General features: G+C 47.0%; 1 protein-coding gene across 1 annotated transcript; it reads right to left on the bottom strand.

Annotated features, from left to right (window-relative positions):
• Nucleotides 1-16180: 16180 nt before the first annotated feature.
• On the bottom strand, nucleotides 16181-22398 carry LOC115850201 (protein SPATA31F3-like). Its single transcript, XM_060301404.1, has 5 exons — nucleotides 22255-22398; nucleotides 21632-21677; nucleotides 21023-21083; nucleotides 19900-19996; nucleotides 16181-16660 (listed from the first exon to the last, which is right to left on the bottom strand). The coding sequence occupies exons 1-5, from the start codon at nucleotides 22396-22398 to the stop codon at nucleotides 16181-16183; spliced, it is 828 nt and encodes a 275-aa protein (XP_060157387.1).
• Nucleotides 22399-23807: the final 1409 nt, after the last annotated feature.

Raw genomic sequence — 23807 nt, forward strand, 5'->3', positions numbered from 1 at the left:
AAATATTTGGTAGAATTCACTAGTGAAGTCATCTGGTCCTGGGTTTTTCTTTGTTGAGATGTTTTCATTACTGATTGAAGCTCCTTACTTGTTATAGATCTATTTAGATTTTCTATTTATTCTTGAGTAAGTTTTGATAATTTTTGTGTTTCTGGACTTTATCCATTTCATCTAGATTACCCAATTTGTTGATGTACAATTGTTCATAGTATCCTCTCATAACACTTTTCATGTCTATGAAATTGTAGTAATGCTCCCAGTTTCATTTCTGATTTTACTGATTTGAATCTTCTTTCTTTTTCCTTAGTCAGTCTAACCTCAATTGTGTCAGTTTTGTCGACCTTGTCAAAGAACCATCTTTTTGTTTTGTTTATTTTTCTCTATTTTTTGTATTCTCTATTTCATTTGTCTCTGCTTTAATCTGTATTAGTTCCTTCTTTCTGCTATTTTTGGGTTTGGTTTTATTGACTTTTTCTAATCTCTTAAAGTGTACAGTTAGGTTATTGATTTGAAATCTTTTTATTTATTTATTTATTTATTTATTTATTTGGCTGCATTGGGTCTTAGTTGTGTCACACAGGGTCTTTGCTGAGGCGTGTGGGATCTTTTTGTTGCGGCCTGGGCTCTTCATTGCAGTGCGCAGGCTTCTCTCTAGTTGTGGTGTGTGGGTTTTCTCTCTCTGGTTGTGGTGTGCAGGGCACGTGGGCTCTGTAGTTATGGCACTCGGGGTCCAGAGCATGTGGGCTCTGTGGTTTGTGGCACGTGGACTCTCTCATTGAGGTGCACAAACTCAGTAGTTGTGGCGCATGGGCTTAGTTGCCCTGCGGCATGTGGGATCTTAGTTCCCTGACCAGGGAATTGAACCCACGTCCCCTGCACTGGAAGGTGGATTCTTTACCACTGGACCACCAGGGAAGTACCTGAAATCTTCTTTTTAAATGTAGACATTTACAGCTATAAATTTTCCTCGTAGCACTGCTTCCACTGAATCTCAAAAGTTTTGATATATTATGTTTTTGTTTTCATTTGTCTCAAAGTATTTTCTTTCTTTTTTAAAAAGATTTATTTATTATTTATTTTATCTATTTTATTTATTTTTTGGCTGCATTGGGTCTTAGTTGTGGCATTCAGGGTCTTAATTGTGGTACGCAGGCCTCTCTCTAATTGTGGTGTGTGGGTTTTTCTCTCTCTAGTTGTGGCTCACAGGCTCCACGGTGAGTGGGCCCTATAATTGTGGTGTGCAGGCTCTAGTTGAGGTGCGCAAGCTCAGTAGCCCTGTGGCATGTGGGATCTTAGTTCCCTGACCAGGGATTGAACCCGTGTCCCCTGCATTGTAAGGTGGATTCTTTACCACTGGACCACCAGGGAAGTCCCTGAAATCTTTTTAAAATGTAAACATTTACAGCTATAAATTTTCCTGTTAGCACTGCTTTCACTGGATCTCAAAAGTTTTGATATATTATGTTTTTGTTTTCATTTGTCTCAGAGTATTTTCTAATTTGCCTTGTGATTTCTTCTTTGATGCATCGTTTGAGTGTGTTGTTCAATTTCCATATATTTCTGAATTTTTCACTTTTCCTTTTGTTACTGATATCTAGTTTTATTCTATTGTGATCAGAAAAGATACTCTGTATGATTTCAGTCTTAAAATTTTATTTAGACTTGTTTTGTGGCCTATCATGTCGTCTGTCCTAGAGAACGTTCCATGGGAACTTCAGAAGAATACGTATTCTCCTGTTGTTGGGCAGAGTGTTTTTGGTGTGTATATCTATTAGGTCTAATTCATTTATAGTGTTGCTCAAGTTCTCTTATTTCCTTCTTGATCTTCTGTCTGGTTATTCTATCCATTATTGAAAGTGAGATATTAAATTCTAAAACTATTATTGTAGAACTGTCAACTCTCCTCTTTGATTCTGTCAGTTTTTGCTTTATATATTATGAGGCTTGGCTGTCAGTTGTTTATAATTGTTGTATCTTGCTGTATCAAACAGTTTATCAATATATAATGTCCTTTTGGTCCCTTATAACCTTTTTTGACAAAAAGTGTATTTTGTCTGACAGTAATATAGCTACCACAGCTCTCTTTTTGTCACTAGTTGCATGGGATATTGTTTTCCATCCTTTTTCTTTAAAGCTCTGTATTTGTATCTCAAGTTAGTCTCTTGTAGATAGCATATAGATGGATCATGCTTTTTTTTAATCCATTCTGATAATCTCTGCCTTTTAATTAGAGAGTTGAACTCATTTACTTTATTTTTTCATGTTGTTTATTTTTTCTTCCAGTTTCATTGAGATATAATTGACATACAGCACTGTATAAGTTTAAGGTGTACAGCATAATGATTTGACTTACATACATCATGAAACGATTACCACAAATAGTTTACTGGATATCCATCATCTCATATAGATACAAAATTAAAGAAATAGAAAAAAATTTTTTTCTTTGTGATGAGAACTCTTAGGATTTACTCTTAACAACTTTCATATACAACATATAGTAGTGTTATGCAGTTATGTGATGTACAACATAATTAATATAACTGAAATTTTGTACCTTTTGAATACCCTCATCCAATCCCCCCTTCCCACACCCCCACCTCTGGTAACCACAAATCCAGTCTCTTTTTCTATGAGTTTGTTTTTGAATTACAACTGACCTACAACACTATGTTAGTTCCTGGTGCAGGAACTATTTCTATACATTTCAAAATGATCACCACAATAAGTCTAGTTACCATCTGTCACCATACAAAATATTACATAATTATTGATTATATTGACACTGTACATTTCATACTCGTGACTCATTTATTTAAATCACTTATAAGGAAGGATTTATTTCTGTCAATTAGCTATTTGTTTTCTGTATGTCTTATATGATTTTGTTCCTTATTTCCTCCATTACTGCCTTTCTTTGTATTCAGTTGATTTTTTTAGTGTACCATTTTGATTCCCTTCTTTTTCCTTTTCTGTATATTTTTAAGTTATTTTCTTAGTAGTTAGCTTGGAGATTGAAATTAACATCTTAAACTTATAATCTAGTTTGAATAATACCAACTTTGTTCCAATAGTACAAACAAATAGTACTCTGCTCCTATACATCTTAGTTCTACCTCCTTTATATAGTTATTGTCACAGATTACATCTTTATATATTGTGTACCCATTAACATCAATTTATAATTATTATTTATGCCTTTTAATTCTCAAAGGAAAAAAAGAGGAGTTATAAACCAAAAATATAATATACTATCTTTTATATTTACCTATGTGGTTACCTTTGCCAGAGGTCTTTATTTTTTTGTATTGCTTCAAGTTACCATTTATTGTCCTGTCCTTTCATCCTGAAGGATTCCCTTTAGCATTTCTCATAGGCAATTCTACTGGTAATGAACTTCCTGTACTTTTGTTTATCTGGAAATGTCTTAATTTTTCCTTAATTCTTGAGGGATGGTTTTTCCAGATACAGAATTCTTGTTTGATAGTTTTTTCTTTCAAGATTTTAAATATATCATCCCCCTGCTATCTGGCCTCCATAGTTTCAGAGAAGAAATCAACTGTTAATATTACTGAGAATACCTTGTATGTAGTGAGTCACTTCTCTCTTCTGCTTTCAAAATTTCAATTATCTTTGGGTTTCAACAAATTGACTATAATGTGTTTTGGTATGGATCTCTTTGAGTTTATTCTGCTTAGAATTTTTTGAACTTTGTGAATATGTATATTCATGCCTTCATCAGATTTGGGATGTTTTCAGCCATTATTTCTTCAAAAAAATTTTTTATGCTCTTTTCTCTCTCTCATGGGACTCCTGTGGTGAGTATGTTAGATGATATCCCATAGGTCTCTCAGACTTTGTTCGTTTTTCTTTATCTTTTTATCCTGCTCCTCAGACTCAATGACTTTAATTGCCTTACCTTCAAGTATGCTGATTCTTTCTTCTGCCTTCTCAAATTTGTTGTTGAACTCCCTCAGTGAATTTTTTCACTTTGGTTATTGTATTTTTGGTTCTAGAATTTAGTTGTTTGCCCATGGTTTCCTTCAGCTCTTTGAGCATATTTAAGACAGTTAATTTAAAGTCTTCATCTAATATGTCCAATGTGTGGGCTTCCTTAGGAATGATTTTTGTCAAATTCTTTTTTTTCCTGTGAATGGGTCATACTTCCCTGTTTCTTTGTATGCTTTGTTAATTTTTTGTTGAGAACTATACATTCTGAGTATTAAAATGTGGTGTCTTTGGAAATCTGATTCTTCCACTCCTTAGGGGTTTCAGATATTTACTTGTTGAGGGCTGTAGCTGTCCATTTTGACTTTTCCAAATAAGTTTTGCCAGGTGTATTCTTTGTTGTGTGTGGTCCCTGAGGTTTCTGTTCTCTTACTTCTGTGGTCAGCCAATGACCTGATAAAGATTTCTCTCCCCCTCTCCCACAAAAGAGTTATGTCCCCTTAAATATTCTGATATATGCCACTGTGGAAGCTACTGCAGCCCAAGAGGGCTAAAACCAAGGCAAGCATCTGCACCTATCTCTCCGGGAACCCCCAGACCAACCAAAATGTAAAACCCCCAATATTTGGAGGACAAGGTTCTCTGCCACCAGCCAGCCACTCCGGGAATGTGGGCTGCCGTCCCTACAGCATTGACTAGTAGCTAGTTCATGCATGACGTTCTCTTATGAAAGATCAACATCCTCTGCCTTCATCAAGCACTCCCCTGATTGTTATGTGCTCAGTTAGGTTCCAGAATTCTGAAATAGGTGATTCCAATTGCTCTTTTCAGCTCAGTGGTTGCTTCGGTGGAGGGACTGACCCCAGAGCTTTCTAGTCTGACATTTTTCATGCTGTCATTTCTGTATTTAATTTCTAACATTTTAAATCTTTTATCCATTTGGAATTTTTAAACATTTATTTATTTATTTATTTTTGGCTTCATTGGGTCTTTGTTGCTGTGCAGGCTTTCTTTAGTTGCAGCAAGCGGGGGCTACTCTTTGTTGTGGTGCATGGGCTTCTCATTGTGGTGGCTTCTTTTGTTGCAGAGCATGGGCTCTAGGTACACAGGCTTCAATAGTTGTGGCACGCGGGCTCAGTAGTTGTGGCTCGTGGGCTTTAGAGTGCAGGCTCAGTTGTTGTGGCGCCCAGGCTTAGTTGCTCTGCAGCATGTGGGATCTTCCTGGACCAGGGCTTGAACCTGTGTCCCCTGCATTGGCAGGTGGATTCTTAACCACTGTGCCACCAGGGAAGCCCTCCATTTGGAATTTATGCTGGAGTGTAGTGTGTGAGGATTATCAGGTCCTGACTTAGAATCTATGTTTAAAACCAGTGTAGAACCTCAGAGTTGTGATCACCAGGTTAGGACTGGAAAATCCATCTGGTTCCCAGAGTGCTAAACCCAGCGTGCCCCTCACCACCAGGCTCACTCCAGCTTTATGGAAATGCGAGACCATAGGGAGATATAGAGAGGAGAGATTGGGAGGGATGCAGTCAGGACAGCATGGGCCAGGTACAAGATAGTGATAGAAAGATTGTGCCCATAATAGGGGTGTTGCTGTTGGGGAAGGTTGGGATGCAGAGGGGATGGGGATTGGAGATGGGGATATTGTTGGGATGGGGATGAGGATGTGGTATGGGCCTTCCCAAGGCCCACAGAACAGAGGGGCTGGAACCTGAGTGAATTTGAAGAGAGATCATTGAGATCTTGAGTCTGCGGTTTTACAACAGACTGAGACCTTAAGCAGGGCAGGGAGTGCCCCAGTTGGCAAGTTGGCTGGCATTCCTGGAACAGGACCGGGAAAAAACAAGGAGATAAGATTTCTTGCGTCTTTTACCTGGTCTTCTGGCAAATCCTGGCATGAGAAAGCTTTTAATTCCCATCTCTAAAATCTCCCCTTCCACACCTGCCCTACCTTTTGTGGAAGTGGCTAAGTAAGTAGTGAGCAGCCTATCTCTGAAGAGTTCCCAGAGAGGTGGGATAGCATGGACTTGGGGGGACATGTCTATGATTCCAGAGTTATATCATATTAGATTGTTTACACTGTTTCCAAACTTGGCTGCACTTCAGAATCACTCAGGGAGCTTATTAAAAATACAGAATTAGAGGCACCACCCCAGACCATCTTAAACAGAATCTCAGAATAGGGCCAAAGGATCTGTATTTTTTACCAAGCTGTATATATTTATCTGTATTTTTACCAAGCTGTCCAGGTACTTCCAAGAATTTGGTAGGGTGGGGCTGGGAGAGCCACCTGGGCCTATTTGGCTCCCCATCCCAAATTCCATATGGGCTCAGAGCCAGTGGAAGGGAACAAAGGTGGTCTGGGGGAAGAGGAAGCTGGGATGATGTACCCCCAATCTTCCTGAGGGGAGGACTTTCTGCCCTGGCACAGCTTGTGGAATGAGGGAGAACATGACAGGGAAGAGTTGGGGACTAAGACGTTTCCTCTTCTAAAATCTTAGGTTCCCTTTCTCTCCCAGGACATACTGCCCCATTCCCCTTGTTTGTGCCATCATGAGGGCCTCTTGTTTGTTAGATGGTGTCCACAGCCGCTTTAGGTCCCATCCTCAATTGCCTTTCCTCAATTTGGGAAGCTCTTCCTAGGATCTACCCTAAGTCCCTACCTCTGAACTTGACCCTGTAGTGGTAGACCGGCATCAGGGAGATGTTCCATACTGGAGGCATTGAGACCTCCTTACTTGCTCCTGGGGCTTAGAACCTAAGTTAGGGGCCCTAAAGGAAGGGAAGGAAAGAGTGGGGACTTTGCCGGAGGTAGAAACCTGGCTGGACATAAAGTCAGGGCTGGAAATAGCTACTCTCAGACCAGGAGGATGACAGGAAATCCCTGCCATACACTAGGGTGCAGGTGTCTGAGCCTATGGGGTGGAGGTGGGGGCATGAGAGGGAGGCACCAAGAGAACCTGGAGGGAAGTGGAGCTTAGATGTAGATGCAGCACCCAGGAAAGGACCTGCGATGGTGAGAGGAGTTGTTATCCTTCTCCTTATCTGGGGCCCCAGGTCTGTCATCCAGCCATTCCTCTGCCCTCGGTTGCTGGCTTGGGCTCATCTCACCTCACAGTCCCACCCGAACCTTAAGTTTGCTGTAGGGGTCTGGAGCTTGCAGCCCTGAACCAAGCCCCTCTCTTGTCCTCAGGCCAGCCTGGATGTAGACGGTAAGGAAGGGGACGCAGAGACTCGGATGGCTACACATCTGACCTGTGAGTATCCACCTAAGTGTTCCAGTCTGTTGGGTGAAGGCTTTGGCTTGGTGTGAGCTCTCGAGAGAGCCTAGGTAGCGTTTGACAATCTCTGCGGTGGCCGAGGTACAGAGGACTGCTACACCGGAGGTCCTGGTGCCGAGGGTGAGAGGTGAGGGAGGTGCACGTGGCTCACTTCAGCTTTACGTCTGCTGATGAGCGCAGAGTGAACACACCCTAACGCCAGATTGAGACCCTGGAGCCTGGGAGAGGAGGTGTGCTAATCCACCCCTACTCACCCCCAGGGTCGGCAGACCCACTGCCTCTTTAGGACGGACACCTGGGCCTGGCTCCGGGGTGGAGGTCCTAGGTGCGGGTGTTGCAGGAGTCTGGAATTGTCCACATTGGGAAGAGGCCACATTCCCTTCAGCTCCAGGCCCCAGGCCCATTTGTGCCTGTCTGGTGGGGCTTTCAGGGCAACAGATGCTCCCAGCTTGGCAGGCAGGAGCCGGGGAGGGGTATGGCAGGAATTTCAGCTCAGAAGCTGGGCTAGAACAGGGCTTGGGGTGAGCTGGGCCCCTGTACGCTTGTATGTGTAACAAGGGTCAAAGGGTCTGGGTGCCTTGGTGCTCCTGGGTTCCCAGCTGAGCACTGAGCCCACCAGGGACCAGCTGCCCTGATGACTGTGCAGCTGTTACTGAGGAAGCTACTGCTTCCTGGACTGCAGATGACCCATTACCTTCATAAGTGTGTGATATTTGTGTGCCCAGCATAGTTGCAGATTTTACTCATAGTGTGGCTACCTAGGGACAGGGTTAGAGTTAGGACTATGCTTGGAACAGCACTGACGTAGTGGTTACGGATTGGAGGTAGGTAGTGGTAAGCATAGGGCTGGAATCACGGTGATGTTAAAGTAGGATTTGGAATTGCGTTTATGGTTCCTGTTGATAAGAGCTAGTGCATCTTGTAGATCTCACCTATAGTAGCTGGAGAATCTGCTTATCTACATGGTGAGAATTGAAACGGTCTATAAAAGTCTGCTTTCTTCTCCAGCAGTCTGAAGTGTGGGTGGAGTAGGGGTGTCCTATCTGAGTTGATCTGGCACCATTTCCCTGTTAAAAAAGAAATGACAGGCCCCAAATGGAGTCACTTATGCTAAAAGGAAGACTTAATACCTGACCTTATTGAAGTTACAGCCTTCTCCAAGAATGTAATCCAAACTGATCGGTGTGGAAATTTCTGGTCCGCACCAGTGAGGTAATCCTTTCCATCCCCCAAAGGAAGATGAGGTAACCTGGCACATAGATCTCCTTCATCCCCTATAGATAGATTACCTAACCCTGAAATAATCTGTTTTTGTTTTTGACTTCCTTGTCATACTCTTAAAAACCTCTCTTTTTCTATAGCCTTTTAGAGCTCCCCTCTACTTGCTAAACGGGATGCTGCCCAATTCATGAACTGTTCAGTAAAGCTAACTCGATGTTTAAAAAAAAAAAGAGCTAGTGCATCTTAGATTAGGATTGTGTTAGGGTTGGAGTAGGGTACTGTTTGAGTTTAAAATTGGGATCAAAATGGGTCAAGGAGATAAATGTTGTGTTGGGGGTCAGTTTTAAGCTTCTGAGATGGTCTGGAGAGGGACTTAACCTTATGCGTATTGTGTGATATTGATCTGGTTTAGATGAGAGGTTTTGGACATTTTCTGGCCTTCTGCACTTGAGAGTTATAAATGGCCCTATGATCCCTGAAGCTGCGATCGACTAGAGGGAAGTAGGCATCTAGCTCCTGGGGAGAGGGAACATCGCAGTTTTCTATCCTGAACTTACCTGGCCATGTAAACATCTTTTGGGTAATACCCAGCAGCATTACCTTTATGAGGTACAGTTATTCTGAGGGTCTCACTTGAAGGACTGGTTTTAGAGTTGTTTGTGAATGGGGCTGGAGTTGAGGTTAGGGTTAGGGTTGAAAGGCATGGACTGCAGTTGAAGTTTGGGGTAGAGCGACACATGTGGTCATGCCCTGTATCAAGGGCTCCTTCCTGACGAGTCAGGAGCTGGTTCTTCACAGTTTCCTGAGGGGGATTTTGACAGAGTAGGTCTGTCTGGTTTACTCTTCCTTTAGATTCTGTTTCTGCTGCATCGGAGAGACTGAGGGTCAGGAGCCTGCGGTAAACTGGGGACGCTCCCGGGGGTAGGGATGGGAGTGTAGGTGAAGGACGGGGCTGCTGAAGAGGGCAGGGGACTGACTTGCTGACCGTGGCGTTCCTTTAAAAGCACACAGCCAAGTTGTTGAGACCAGGGGTGTGTGCGTGGATCCAAGACTGTCCTTATTAAAGGACAGGCAATGGGACAGAAATTACAAACCAGAGTTTCGAGGTGGATAAACAGACCTGGCCTGAGGTGGCCTATTAGTTTTATCGGGGAGAAAGGCTGGGAAGGATGGATTGGGAATGCATTTGTGTTTGTGGGTGTGCAAGATGGGCTGTGTCTGTCTGCATGTGTGTGGTGCCAGAGTCTGCTGGGGCATGTCTGACTCAGGGTTTTCATGAGTCTATGTAGGTGTGTTTCCTGAACATGTCTCTGGGTACTCTGAGTTAGCTTCTGAGTGGCATTGTTGACTTTATGTCCTCCTGTGTATGTGTCTGTGTGGCTAGGTGTCTGTACGCATGTGTCTTTGACTGTGTGTGAGACTCTGCTCTGGCCTCTCACTTTCCCCTGACCCTCTCCCCTGATGCACCCCAGCTGCCAGCACTATTTACTGCAAGAGATTGGCTTCCTTTCCCTTCCCACTCTCTGGATTCCCATGTGTCCGGCTGCCTGCCCAGGGCCCTGCCCCTGAGGCCTCTGTGTGGGGCTTGACCTTGGGAATGCTACACTCTGGAAAGCCCCCGATATGCTCTTTGCCCGGCTGTGGACCCAGAGAAGTTACAGTGGAGGAAGGGGACAAGGCGGGAAAGGGGGGCAATTGGCAGCATGCACCCCTCCTTCTGGAAACAGAGATCTCCTTCAGGCCCCCTCTTTCCTCCCCACGCTCTCATCCAGATCAAGTATTCAGGGTCCTGGCCTCACTGTCTGTGCGCATGGGAATGGACAGTCCTCCACAAGCCCCGTTAGGCATCTGGTCCTCTGCGTCCCCCAGAACCTTACAGGCCTGCCTGTGCTCATTCCTCACATCCCCACACACCCTCACGGCTGTCCTCCCTTATTTCCTGTCCCTGCCGTAGACACAGGAACCACTCTTGTCCTTAATTCTGTGACAGCCCAGGCCTGTGCCGTGGAGCAGGTGGGGCAGCAGGCTTTGGATGAATGGTGAGGAGCAGAGGCTCAGCCCCTCTCACAGGTGCAGGAAGCAGCAGCGCCTTGGGGTTTACCCCTGTGCGCATCCTGTGGTTGTTGCCCTCCCTGCGTGGGCTGCAGTGAGGAGGTACAGTAACAAAGCAGCCACGGTCCCTATTTGCTGGGACTTGGTGTTTAACAAGAGAAGTGATTTTGTGGAGAAGCCATTCTCCCGCACTGCAGGCACTCGGTTGCCTGAAATGCTCTCTGTAGAATTCTGAAATGCTCTCTGCAGAGCCCAGAAGAAGGGCTCCAGAAGGTCAGAGCCATTCGCCACGACAGTATGGTATCTCAGAGGGCAGAGGCGAACTCCAAAGTTCCCAAGCAAGCATTGCTATATCCCTAGCATCTACCAGCAATTCTGGAGCAGTGAATACCTGATTTTGTGCCCTGCCATGAGAGTTTTCATTCTGATTTTACTTCTTGAGCCGAGGGGGAGCTGGAAGGTGGGGCTTGTGCTAGGGTTATAGGATGGGATGAGCAAGGCTTCATCCTTCTCCAACATCCTGCATGAATCATAGGCTCTGACTCTGTCTTCTCTCAGCTCTTGATTTTGCTGAGAACTGAGAATCCTGAAGGTCTTGGTTCCAGCTCATCTCTGTGCCCCTAGCCCTTTGTTGCAAAACTTGGTCAGCAGCATAAGCCAATGCCGGCACGTGGCAGGTGGGATACATGGGAAGGACCCGCTCCACCTAAGCCAGGATGTGTGCACATTAACCTCAGCTTCCCACGTGATGCTGCTGTGACCCTTCTGAGTCAATTCCCTTCATTCCGGGCCTCCCTCTCCTCTCCTTGCTCTGTGGCTCTCTGCCCAGCTCTCACCAGGCATGGAGGATGTGCCTGCCACAGGACCCCCTATGATCTTTGGGGATGCTTTAGGAAAACACTGGAGGGTGTGGCTCAGCAGGCCTGGACCTTGTGCCTCCTCAGCTTGGGGGGCCACAGCAGGGCCTGAGCTCCCATCTGTTAGGCACAGAATCACCCTTCAGAGCAGGGACACAGTCATGCTTCTTCGCATCCTGGCTTTTCTGCATCCTGCTAGCAGGACACATTGTGCTAAGTGCTGGGTCCTATCAGAGGAAGAGTCGTGCCCCACGTCCTAGTTTGATGGTATGTTGAGCCATCCTGGATTTCCTTAGGAATCAGTGAGGCAGGGGCATCCCACAGTCCCCATACCACAGCACGAGGAAGCTACAGCACTTCCTGCCCTTCCTGCAGCTTTTGGCTCCTCTGTGGTAGGTCAGAAGGTGGAAATGCAGACGTGCCACCTTCTGAGAGAAATGAGGTGTCCAAAACAGAGGTCCCTTCCATCACTCAGGGCAGCCTCTTTGTCTTTCTGCTTCCCAGTTCTCTCCTCCTACCCTCAGACATCCCCAGTCTCTGGATGAACACTAGGATGCCACACCTGCCCTTTTTCTCAGTCTCAAGCCCCATCCTCTTCATGCTCTGTGCATCTAGAGCTTTTTCTGACATCTCTCCCCCTATATTCCAAGACCACCCTCTTCACACATGTGATCACCAACTTCAACTATTTTTTTTTTTGCCCACCTGGGCTCACATGCTGCTACTGACTTCTTAGGCCCTAAAAAACCTCTTGCCATGGTAACTTCCAGCATTCCTCTTCATCTCTGGCTTTGGCTCTCTGTATCAGCCCTCCCCCCAGCCACGACCCTTCCCAGTTCCTCATTCACCCCTTTAGGTATTTGCCCTGTTCTCTTTTTTTTTTTTTTTTTTTTTTGCACTACTCGGGCCTCTTGCTGCTGTGGCCTCTCCTGTTGTGGAGCACAGGCTCTGGACGCGCAGGCTCAGTGGCCATAGCTCACGGGCCCAGCCGCTCCACGGCATGTGGGATCCTCCCGGACCAGGGCACGAACCCGTGTCCCCTGCATCGGCAGGCGGACTCTCAACCACTGCGCTACCAGGGAAGCCCCTGCCCTGTTCTCTTAATTGTAGGGAAACCGTTCTTTTCATGATACACAAAGTCCCTCCTCATTACTGATTACTGATTTTAGCCAAGGCCAACCCCTGAACCTGGGGACTCACTCCTATTCTGTTACTTCTGCACCATGACATTGCTCTAGCAGTTCCCCCTTTCTCTCCTGCATCATCAGTTTATTCCTCTTGACTGGTTCTTTTCCATCAACATCCAACAAGCTATATCTCCTACCTTTAAAAATCCCTCTTGGGGCTTCCCTGGTGGCACAGTGGTTGAGAGTCTGCCTGCCGATGCGGGGGACGTGGGTTTGTGCCCCGGTCTGGGAGGATCCCGCATGCTGCGGAGCGGCTGGGCCCTTGAGCCATGGCCGCTGGGTCTGTGCGTCCAGAGCCTGGGCTCCGCGACGGGGGAGGCCACAGCTGTGAGAGGCCCGCGTACCGCAAAAAAAAAAAAAAAAAAAAAGCCCTCTTGATTCTATCTCCTCATTTTTCTGCACCTCTGTGGAACAAAACTCCCTAAAGCAGTTGATTACACTTGCTATCACCAGTTGCTCTTCCTCTCTGTCTTGGATCCACTCCAGTTATGCCTTTGCCTCCGTCTCTGACCTTAGTCTAGTCTTCTCAAGGCTATGAATGATCTCTTTGTTGTTAAATCTAATAATCAACTCTGAGTCCTCATCTTACTTGGCAGATTGGCAACTTTTCATGCAGCTGACCACTTTCTTCTTGAAACACGTTCCTCTCTTGGCTTCCAGTATGCCACACTCTCCTGGTTCTCCTCCTACCTCACTGGCTACTACTTCTCAGTCTCTGCTTATTGGTTCCCACTTTTTTCTCCAATTTCTTAATGTTGGGGTATCCCAAAGCCTGGTCCTAGATCTGTTTTTCATTTGCAGTCATTGCCTTGGCGATCTTATCCAGTCTCATGGTTTTACATCTCCATTTATCTATCTATCTATCTTATTCTTATTCTCCTAATTCTTCTCCTCCCACTCCCCTCCCCCTCATTTTTCCCCTCCCCTCCCTCACCCCTTCCTCCATTTCTTCTTCATCATCATCATCATCATCATCATGATGTAATCTATCTTTCTATCTAATCATCTATAGCCAGGACCTTCCCTGAGGACCATCAAGCTTCTTTGTTGAGAAAAGACTGTTGGAAGTGTGGTCTCAGGCAGAAGCTGGGAGATTAGTCATGATAATACTGCAGTAATCATAGCAGCAGAGAGAGTGAGAAGTGGTCATGTTCTGAATTCATTTCATAAGGTAGAGACAACAGGATGGATTGGATGTGGATGGTTAGAAAAAAAATGTGAAGGATGACACCAGTGTTTTTGTTCAGAACTGGAAAGATGGAGTTGCTATTAACTGATGTTGTGAATACTGTGACTGGAGCATGTATGTGTAATTAGATGATGGTTGGAATAGGGAATCAGGAGTTCACTGTTCTATAGAGGTGAATTTTGGACATTCAAGTATTTATGTTGATTAGACAATTTGGGCAGGTGAGACTGTCTATCACATCAAATCATGAGCTCTGTGGTGTAAGTCCTGTGTCTTTGTTGTGTTTACTGTAGTACCTTGCATATAGTAAGTAAGCAAATATTTTAATTGAATATAAGACACATCTCAAGTTTTTTTTTTTTTTTTTTGCGGTACGCGGGCCTCTCACTGTTGTGGCCTCTCCCGTTGCGGAGCACAGGCTCTGGACGCGCAGGCTCAGTGGCCATGGCTCACGGGCCCAGCCGCTCTGTGGCATGTGGGATCCTCCCGGAACAGGGCACGAACTCGTGTCCCCTGCATCGGCAGGCGGACTCTCAACCACTGTGCCACCAGGGAAGCCCTCAAGGTTTTTTTTTTTTTTAAGTTTTTTTCTTCCAGTTTTTTATCGGCCACGCCGAGCGGCTTGTGGGATCTTAGTTCCCTGACCAAGGATTGAACCTGTGCCCTCTGCAGTGCAAGTGCGGAGTCCTAACCACTGGACCGCCAGGGAATTCCCCTTTCTTCCAGTTTTGAGATATAATTGACATTCGGCACTGTATAAGTTTAAGGTGTACAGCATAATCAAGGTTCTTTTTATTGTGACCCTTCTGGGGTCCTCATCAGCTGAGTACCCCAGTAATCCTGTGGCAGTATTCCCTATTCCATAGCACTCATCATACGAATGTAATGATTTGTCTGCCTCCCCAGCCCCGACTTTGGATTCAAGTACTATTAAGGTATTATTATGCACCAGCCGCTATCCTAAGTCCTGGGGTTATAACACACTATTGTATTACTCAGGCAAGAATGAGATACCTATGGATGAGAAACCTAACAAGCAGAGGCAGTAAACACAGGAGAAAGGGGGCAAAATTGAGATATATCGAGATTAGAACACAATGACTGACTTCATGTTTGGGCTGAGCAAAAACATGGATTTATAGTTACACCAATCCCTGACATTGGGAAACAGATTTGTTGGGTGGGGGGTGAGTGTTCAGAAATTTTGAATTAATTTGCATTTCCTTTGGACAATAAGGCTCAACTCACTTCTTTTCATCACACGATGGACAACAGACTAAAACTCAGTTTATTCCTCTCCATGCTCTAAAAGCACTTGGGTATTGGGTTGGCTTCCTGGCTCAACTTCTTTTGAGTACATAGCAAACCAGCCTTTTCTCTTATCATGCCTTCTTCAGGAACATGTCAGCTTCTTTTTAAAAAAAATATTTATTTATTTTGGCTATTCTGGATCTTAGTCGCAGCACACGGGATCTTCGTGGCAGTATGCGGGTTTCTTAGTTGTGGCATGCGGACTTCTTAGTTGCGGCATGCAGACTCTTACTTGCAGCATGCGGGATCTACTTCCCCAACCAGGGATTGAACCTGGGCCCCCTGCATTGGAAGCGTGGAGTCTTACCCACTGGACCACCAGGGAAGTCCCAGGAACATGTCAGCTTCTATCTCAGGGACTCAGACCCCCATCTACATGGTCTTCCTCTCTGCTTCTGTCCCTGCCTACCCTTGGGGGTGGGGGACAAGCCCCTCTCCATGTCCTACTGTGATCTTCATTCCAGGTGTCATTCATTCCATGCAGCTGTTAGGCAGTGGAAGTGGGATATAGGCAAGAGAGCTACAGCAGCCTCCTAGGTGAGTTCTCCAGAAAGATCTAACGAATAACCAACAGGGAGCAGAGAGGGGAGATTCTACCATTTGCTTTTGACGTTAGTCATATTAGCTACATGCTGTTGGTAAACAAAGCGCCTCCTCAAGGTTGGAAGACTGGCACTCCCCTCCAGATTGTGGGCATATATAGAAGTCATCAGTGAATTTTGCCTGTGGGATTCCTGGCCACTCCTTCTTGACAGTACTATGCTCATGTCCACATGGCTCCTCTGGGCCCAAGGTCGCCATAATAGAAGTCAAGCCTGACCTTTACCTTCAGTGTACCTTAGACAAGGGCCTTCCTTCTCTGCTCCAGTTCCTTTATCCACAGTCCGGGGAGGGGGTGTTGTTGTGTGGAGTGCGACCCAGCTTAAGTGTGAGTTAAAACTCCTTCCCTAGATAAAAAGGACATTTACCTCCCTTATGCCTTCCTTGAACACACCACAGTAGAGAGGAGGAGTAGACAGACACCTCTCTGCTTAGAGATATAGAGTATATTTTGGGGGGCACTCTGCCCACCTGTACATTAATGAAAATGACAGTAGCAGTCCTCTTCAAGGGACGCAGACGTTGAGGAGACTACAGAGTCTTTCGAATGCACTGGGTCTTCTTGAGCAGACCAATGTTTCCATCTGAGGTGAGAGGTGAGAGTGAGGGCGGGTCCCCTGGTTGGATGGCACAAGCCACTCGTGGACAGTGCCGAGGGCAGCGGCGGGGGATGCCCAGGACTGAGGCAGAGTGGAGTTGATGGGAGTGGGAGCGGTGCCGGAGCTTACTGTCTGGGGAATGGGGACCATCCAAGAAGGCCAGGCCCACCTGCTTCTCAGTAGGCAGAAATTGGGCCTTTGGGTCCGCTCTTGTCTCCTCTGTCTTAGTTCGCCCCTTGGGACTTTTGGCTGGAGCCAGGCTCTTTGCTACATTTTCTTTTCTTGTGTTAGCCACTTTCTCACATGGGGAGGACATGGATTCCTCATGCCCTTTGCCTTTGGTTTTGGGGTTAATACAGTGTAGAAAAGATTTCATCTTATTTCTCAAGCCAGATTCTGGAAGGCTGGGCCTCTTGTGAGTATAGCCTAGCATCATCTGCCCCTGCAAAACCTGACCTTGTAAAGTTTGGCCCTGCAATGGCTTACCTGGAATGAGTTGGCCCAGGAAAGGCTGGCCCTATGATGCCTGGGGCACCACAGGCTGGACATTCTCAGGAACGCTTGCTGGTTTGAGGATGACATTGAGCTTGGCTTGACTGTCTTGCAGGTCATTCTTCTCAGAGTCTTTCCCCACAGGGACTCCAGGAGGTATCTCTGGGAATTTAAGCTGAGGGTGATGCTGGGGACTGTGCTGACAGGGAGAACCAAGGTGATAGCGATGTCTCTGTTGCCAGGGGCTGCAGGGTGTCCCGTTCAGAAGCATCCCTTCTGGCCTCTGGGCTTCAGCAGAGTGGCTTTTTTCTCTTGTGGAAGAGACTGCAAACCCGGCATCCCCTTCTCCGTGGTCCCCTGTCATTTTGGGTTTGCCTGGCTTCTCTCTCTTTTCTGCCAGTGTGGGGTCTTGGGCTGAGTCCTTGCTCTTGTCAGGGCTTTGGGGCTCCTCTAGGCTGGGGTTGTTCACACTGGCCTCCAGCTGAACACAAAGTGCCTGGGTCTCTGTCATGTCCCCACTGGGTTGTGAGATCTTGGAGGCCCAGTGGACAGAATCATGGGGTACTGCCCTGGACCTGGGTTGTTTCTGTTTCTGATGCACTGCCTTTAACTCAGTGGCCAGTTGTTGTTTGAGGTGGAGCCATTCTGGATCCAGGGCACGTGGCATATCTGGTGGGATGGGGAGCTCCTGGAGCAGTGTTTTTCCGTGGTTGTTTAGACTCCCAAGAGACTCCTGTGTCCATATGTTCTCTGGCATTGCTACAGTTTGTTCCCAGGGCTCCCTTGCCTTTAGGGGAATTCCCAGTTGTATCTCTAGGATCTTCTTTCTCAGATGGAAATTTAGTTTGGCCAAGATGGGTTCCCCGAGTGAGTATGGCTTCGCAGGCTCTGACTGGCTTTCTAGAGGCACCATCTTGATTATTCCTTCCCTCTGCACTTCAGCCTGGAATTCACCTGCAATGTCTGCACAAGTCTCGTTGGCATCTTGAAAGCCTGGCCCAGGACTTAGACCCTGCTCTTCAGGTAAGGTCACCTGAGTCAGAGGTTCTCCTGGAAATTCGACAGGCCAGGCACCATCTCTGTTTTCACAGCTTGGGAAGTTATTGCTGGGGCCATGGCCGTGGAGAGAGCCACATAATAAACAGCAGGCATCCCTGACAAGAAGGCCAGATCCTTGTGCCGTAAAGCTGTCTCCAGTGTCTCAGTGGCTCCCTCGGACAGGGCTTGGGGCAGCTTAGGATGTTCAGTGTTAGCACCTGGTGAGGTTTGCTGCTGCTGCTCAAGGGCCGTTGGCATCCAGGGTGTAATTTTCTGTTGTTTGTCTGGATCATTTGCTGCCTGTAGTTCTAGGGGCTTGCTTTCTGGGGTGCAGGTAAAGGGAGCCACTTCCAGGACCCCAGGAATTCTGCACTCCCAGGAGCCACATACGCAGACAGGAAACTTGCCCTGGTGAATCTGCCCACATTTGGAGTTGATGTAGCTCTGCAATATTGCCTTGGCCTGGTCAGACAAGTGCGGCATAGGGACTGACCCTGGGTCCTTGACGGCTGGGAATGGGTTGCCAACGCCAGTGCCCTCTAGAGCTGTAGGGTGGGGGACGTCCACATTGTCTAGGGCTGTGCTGCTCCAGGAGAGAGTCTGCTCGTCAGCAGGGGACAGGAGCAAATGGATGGACTGCTGGATCTTCTGGGGCAGGCCCCGGCGATGGTGAATCAACTGTCACTGGAGGTGGAATTCCAGCAGCCTCCTGGCATGCTCTGGGAACAAGAGTAGTTCCCTTGTGAGGACTGAGATGGGCTGCCCTGGCCAGGAAGTTGTCACAGTCTCAGAAGACTGGGCTTTGTCACAGGGCTTATACTGCATGGGGCTCTGGGTGTGCTGATTTCTCTGGAAAACATCTGGCAAGCCCCACTGAAGCTGGAGCTGCCTCTGCAGCAGGTGCCACTCCAAGGCTTCACACTCATCCAGGGTCAGAAACGGGATATTGATCTGAGCTTGTTGGTGCTCAGTTGGAGCAATCCAATTTGGGGAAGATGGAGAAGAGGGTGGAGCTGACTGGAGTGGAGTTTTAGGCATCAGAAGGAGGAAGGAGAGCTCCTTGAAGAGAAAAGGATGCTTCAAGGGGGGCTTGGACATGCTCCCGTTCATGGAGAGGCCTTGAGAACCCAAGAAAGTGTCAACCCGGGACTCACTGTGCAGAGAAGGGAGGCCACAGAATGGCTGGCTATATTTCGGCTGCACATGGCCCACTGGGTCGTTAGCCTGTTGCCCAGGCATTAGATAAAGGCCACTTAATTCTTTAAGGGCTGGAGAGGGCAAGGCTAGAGCCATATTGTCTGGGATTTGCTGGTAGTAGTGTCTTTGTTCTGGGTCCATAATGGACCACTTAGAAACCCAGAAGGCCTGGCTGGGCTGGCCGACCGTACGTGAACCCCAGTTCTGGTATGAAACGGTCCCAAATTTCTCAGTAGAGAACTGAGAAGTATCATTCTGGATGAAAGAGTCTGGTTGGTTACGTACAGGGTGGTAAAATAATGGCGGATCTGGTATAAGCTGCCTCAGGGACTCTTCCACACGTCTGGGGAGCCCCCACCTCTGGAAGTGCATCAGTCCTTTTACATGTACCTCAAGAAGCCTCCGGACTTCAGTACTGAGGAATAACAGGTGGGCAGGGAGGACAGTGACCACATGTAAGGCCATAGCATGTGTCAGGGCTGTGACTTCTCGGTTCAGGGTCCGTAGAGAGACCTGAGAATTCAAGGGCTGCTGGCCTTGGTTCCCATAGACAAGGTTGGGGTTGCTCTGCATCATCTCCTGCAGGTTCACTGAAACCTTAGTTTCCTCAAACCTTGAAGAAAACATAGTCTCTGGGCCCCTGGGCACCTCTGGTACTTGAAATCCCTGCCTTAGCTTGAGGTGTTCAGCCCAGTAATCATGGATGCTAGCTGCACCTGTTGACTGGGCCGATGACTGGGTTAAGGATTTCTCTGACACTGTGAGGGTTGCAGATGTAAGTGAAAGGTCTTTGGAGTGTGGGGAACGATGCTCCAGTCTCTGCTCAGAAGACACTTTAGACGTGGACAAAATCTCTAGGTAAGAGCAGCCCTGTGACAGCCTCCTTGAAGTGGGGGAGATCAGGGTGTTCTCACCCACCACCACCTGCTGAATCTCCAGAGCCATGGCATCGCAGGTTTGGCAGCAGGAATCTGCACACAGGAGCTGCTGCACACTCCCCTCCTGAGGAAGCCAGCCCCGGCTGGGAGGGAAACATGGCAACTGTTTGTTACTGATGGAGTGACATCTGCCTCTTCACAAGTGTGTGGCCTGGAGATTGTGCCTGCCCTCCCCTAGTCCTGTAAACCCTGAGGCCTGCATCCGCTGGGTGTTTACTCATGTGCTTTTTTTTTTTTTTTTCCTAGGGAAATGCCATTTGGCAAGTTATGGTGGGCTGGGCTGATGGCCTGGGGCTTATTGGGCGAGGTCTCAGACAACAGCTGGGAGCACAGGGCCTTGAGAGACTGGGAGGTGGGTGAGTTCCCTGCTGACCTGTGTTGAGAAGCTGAACTAGGAGAAGGAACCAGGTAGATGGGGGAGCCAATGGTTAGCTGATGGGGCAGCACCAGGAACATCACCAGGTAGAACCTGGAGTCATTCTCTTTTCGGGCTTAGGCCGCAGCCTGGTATTCAGTATTTCTAAACTGTAGAAAAGGAGATCCTTTTGGGAATTCTGTGTTCTGGGGATTAAAGGGTGTACACAACATCTCTTGAGAGTCCATCCCCATTCTCTAGAGATCTAGAGAAGAAGGGTATAATATATGACAAGCTCCTGTCTGAGGGCTGTCCCAGGAACTGGCTCCGCTGAAGACAGAACCAGAGGAGGTAATGTCAGCAGGGTCCAGGGGGCTGCCCTTGAAAGGGTGTAGCTGTAAAGAGAATATGAAAATGATGAAAATTATTCACTCAATTATCCATCCTCCTGACTGTAAAACTTGTCTTGTGGCTGAGTGCAAACCCATGTAGAGTCTTTTATGAACTATGCACTAGTGAAATTCTGAATTCCAGGGCCACTGTGAGCCTAGCACAGAGCAGAACTAGGGAACTCCTCTCTCCTGAAATATCTGATCCCCCTCTGCCCTGGCAACGCTCTCAACCAGTGCTCCAGGCTCCACTGTCTGGCTCCCTCTCAGCCACTGTCCTTCTCCCCAACCCTGCCCCAGGCCAAGCAGAGAAATGATCACAGACCAGGCTGGGAGTTGGGAGACTGCAAAGAGCAGGAGATCACCTTTTCATGACAGAGAGCAGCTCCCATGGCTTTTCAGCTTCTTCCTGGGAAATTCTCCTAGCTGAGAAACCAGGTGACAGTGTTACATGGAGCAGGAGTGGACCCAGGGACATCCTATAGGAAGCTGAAGGCCTCTGAATGAGAGGAGACCGCAAACCCCAACAGTTAGTGCTGTGAGGCACGTCTGTGTACCACTCAACCAGGTATGGTGTGCTCTCCTGGACCTGCTCTCATTTGATCTTCACAACTACACTGTGAGTGAGGCAGGATCATCAGATGCCCATTTCATGGTAACAAGACTGAAAGATGAAGTGACTTCCACAGGGAAGTGGAAACTAGTAAACATAAAACTAGTAAATGACACAATTAAGGACTTCTTCCCTGTTTCCTCACTCTTCATTCCCAGGGGTAAGGTAGAGAATTTTGGAACATTTCCAGACTCTGATTTCCCACCCAAAACAGTTTTCTGGCAGATTTTGTCAACTTGGAGAACTGAAGCCTTCAGTGGTTAGAGCACCTGGCTCCTGGCACCAGGGGTCATCGAGGGACAGGGTTCATGGGAATCTCACCCACAGTGGAGGGGAGTCAGAGCAGAGACTGGGACTTTACCTCTTGATGCTGCATCTCTAGCCCTTTGTCTGACTTTCCGGTGACGCTTAAAGGTCAAAGAGAGTGTGAAGCTGGGACACGATTTTCTTTTTCATGTCTAAAGTGAAACAAAGGAAATATACATTTCCCAGTCTGTTTCTATATATTTGTCTGTATGTTATACACTGTCCTATATTGCCTTCCTGTACTCCACCCTTTCACCTGAATATTTCATTTTTCTATTTATTGTGTGCTTACTTCAGGGCTCTCCACATTCCATACCTCCTGTCCCCTTTCCCAGGACAGTATTTTCAGGGGATTTAGTGTGACACAGGAGGAATAATGGAACTGATTAAATGGTCAGTGGTTCTCAGCCAAGGGCTTTTGCTTACTAAGTCCACCAATCAGAAAAATCCCCCATTTTGGGAGGTCAGAAGAGATCCAGTGAGGTGGATTCCACTTTACCTAGGACTCAACCCAAGCCCGATAGAGAGATTCTTGATTTTTCAATTAGAGTACACTGCAGGGATGGCCTGGCAAAGAATTATTTCTAGGCTCTGAGAAAGAGAATTACTATAAAGAGTAATTGAATATATCTTATCTGAGGCTTGATTGGTTCAGCCATGGTCATCGTGTTTCCCTACCAGGCAGCAGCTCCTTTTAGGTTCCAGTGTTAATCCATGGTAACTCTTTTTCACCTGCCAGATAATTAGGATAATAATGAAGATGGAGCCATAGGTATATAAGGGATACCCCAAATCCCACAGAACAGAAGTCAGGCTCAGCATGGTCTAAACCTCATTAGCATAAGGAGACCAACCATCCCTATATGTAGGCATTCAGGGTCCTGGTGCCTGATGACTCCCAGTGCTATGCCTTGTGGCCTCCGCCTCACAGATGACAGAACCAGGCCACCAGACTGTATCACAAAGCCCTCCTGTTTCACAAGGCAGGTGTGGTGTCAAAGACCTTTACCTGTCTAGGGAAGCTCACTGGTGATTCAGTCTGTAGATGAGGGTGTCTGGTTGTCTGTAAGGACTGAAGGCGCCGCTCACAGGCAGTGTCTGTGCTCCCACTTTGTCTTCATTCTCCACACCCTCCACCAGCCTGACAGCTCGGCTCTTCCTTCGCAACAGTTGTCTGGTCACCCATCCCCCGAAAACTGAGGAAGAGTGGCTGGGACAGAGGAACCTCTATAAACTCCTCCACCTGTACTGGAAATATATGTGCAAAGCACACATGAGTTTAGGGACAGCAGAGTCTGGTATGGCTTGGGAATGGAGAACTTTGATGTTACAGGCAGTGGGTGATGGGAAACCAGAGGTGCATGAAGGGGACCATAGTTGATGTGGCAGGGAAAGGCCAAGGTGGCAGCATCTTTAAATTTAAATATGTGGCGGAAGGGAAGCCTCTATTCTGTGTGGTGGGAAGAGAATGTAAACACTGCCTTCAATGGAGGCACATGAATCTGGTTCACTTCTGGAGGACTATCCAAAGCTTTGTGTTCCAAAGCACCTCTACCCATGTGACAGCATTCCACTTGCTCAGGAAGATGACTTCCTACAGAGATAAGTGGCCACTTCCAACTAAGGATTATTGGAATATATGGCCACTTCCATATATCTACTCTGGATATATGCTGTTTACCTGAGGAGTTCGTTTTTTTTTTTAACCTGGATTTTGCTAACTTTTAGGAATGACAGGTGTTTTCCAACCAGCCCCAGGATCCATCACTCCTACACCTTGACTATTGATTTAGACATTATGTTACCTGCTTGGCTGTCTGTGGATATCGTGATATGACTCCAATATCTCAAAATTTCTGAATTTCCTTGAGAGTCTTTCCCTGGTAAAAGTGGTCTCCCAGCCAAAAAATTCTTGGCCTCAGTATCTCTGAAGTTACTACTTGGTCCTTCCTCCAGCATCCAGTCCTTCACCCATCTGGCATGGTGAGCCATCAATCTGTGCTTAGTCCTAAGCTGGGCAGTGTCAAGGGTACAAAGATATTTTAGTCATGTTGCCTTCCTACTTTCAAGACACTTCACTATCTGGTTTCCAAAAGAAGACTAATCCACACAAAGTAAGAGCCAGCAATGGAATTATTTATTTATTTATTTATTATTATTATTTTTTTTGCGGTACGTGGGCCTCTCACTGTTGTGGCCTCTCCCGTTGTGGAGCACAGGCTCCGGACGCG

The sequence above is a fragment of the Globicephala melas genome, chromosome 6 (genome assembly GCF_963455315.2).
Source record: "Globicephala melas chromosome 6, mGloMel1.2, whole genome shotgun sequence".
Lineage (NCBI taxonomy): Eukaryota > Metazoa > Chordata > Mammalia > Artiodactyla > Delphinidae > Globicephala > Globicephala melas.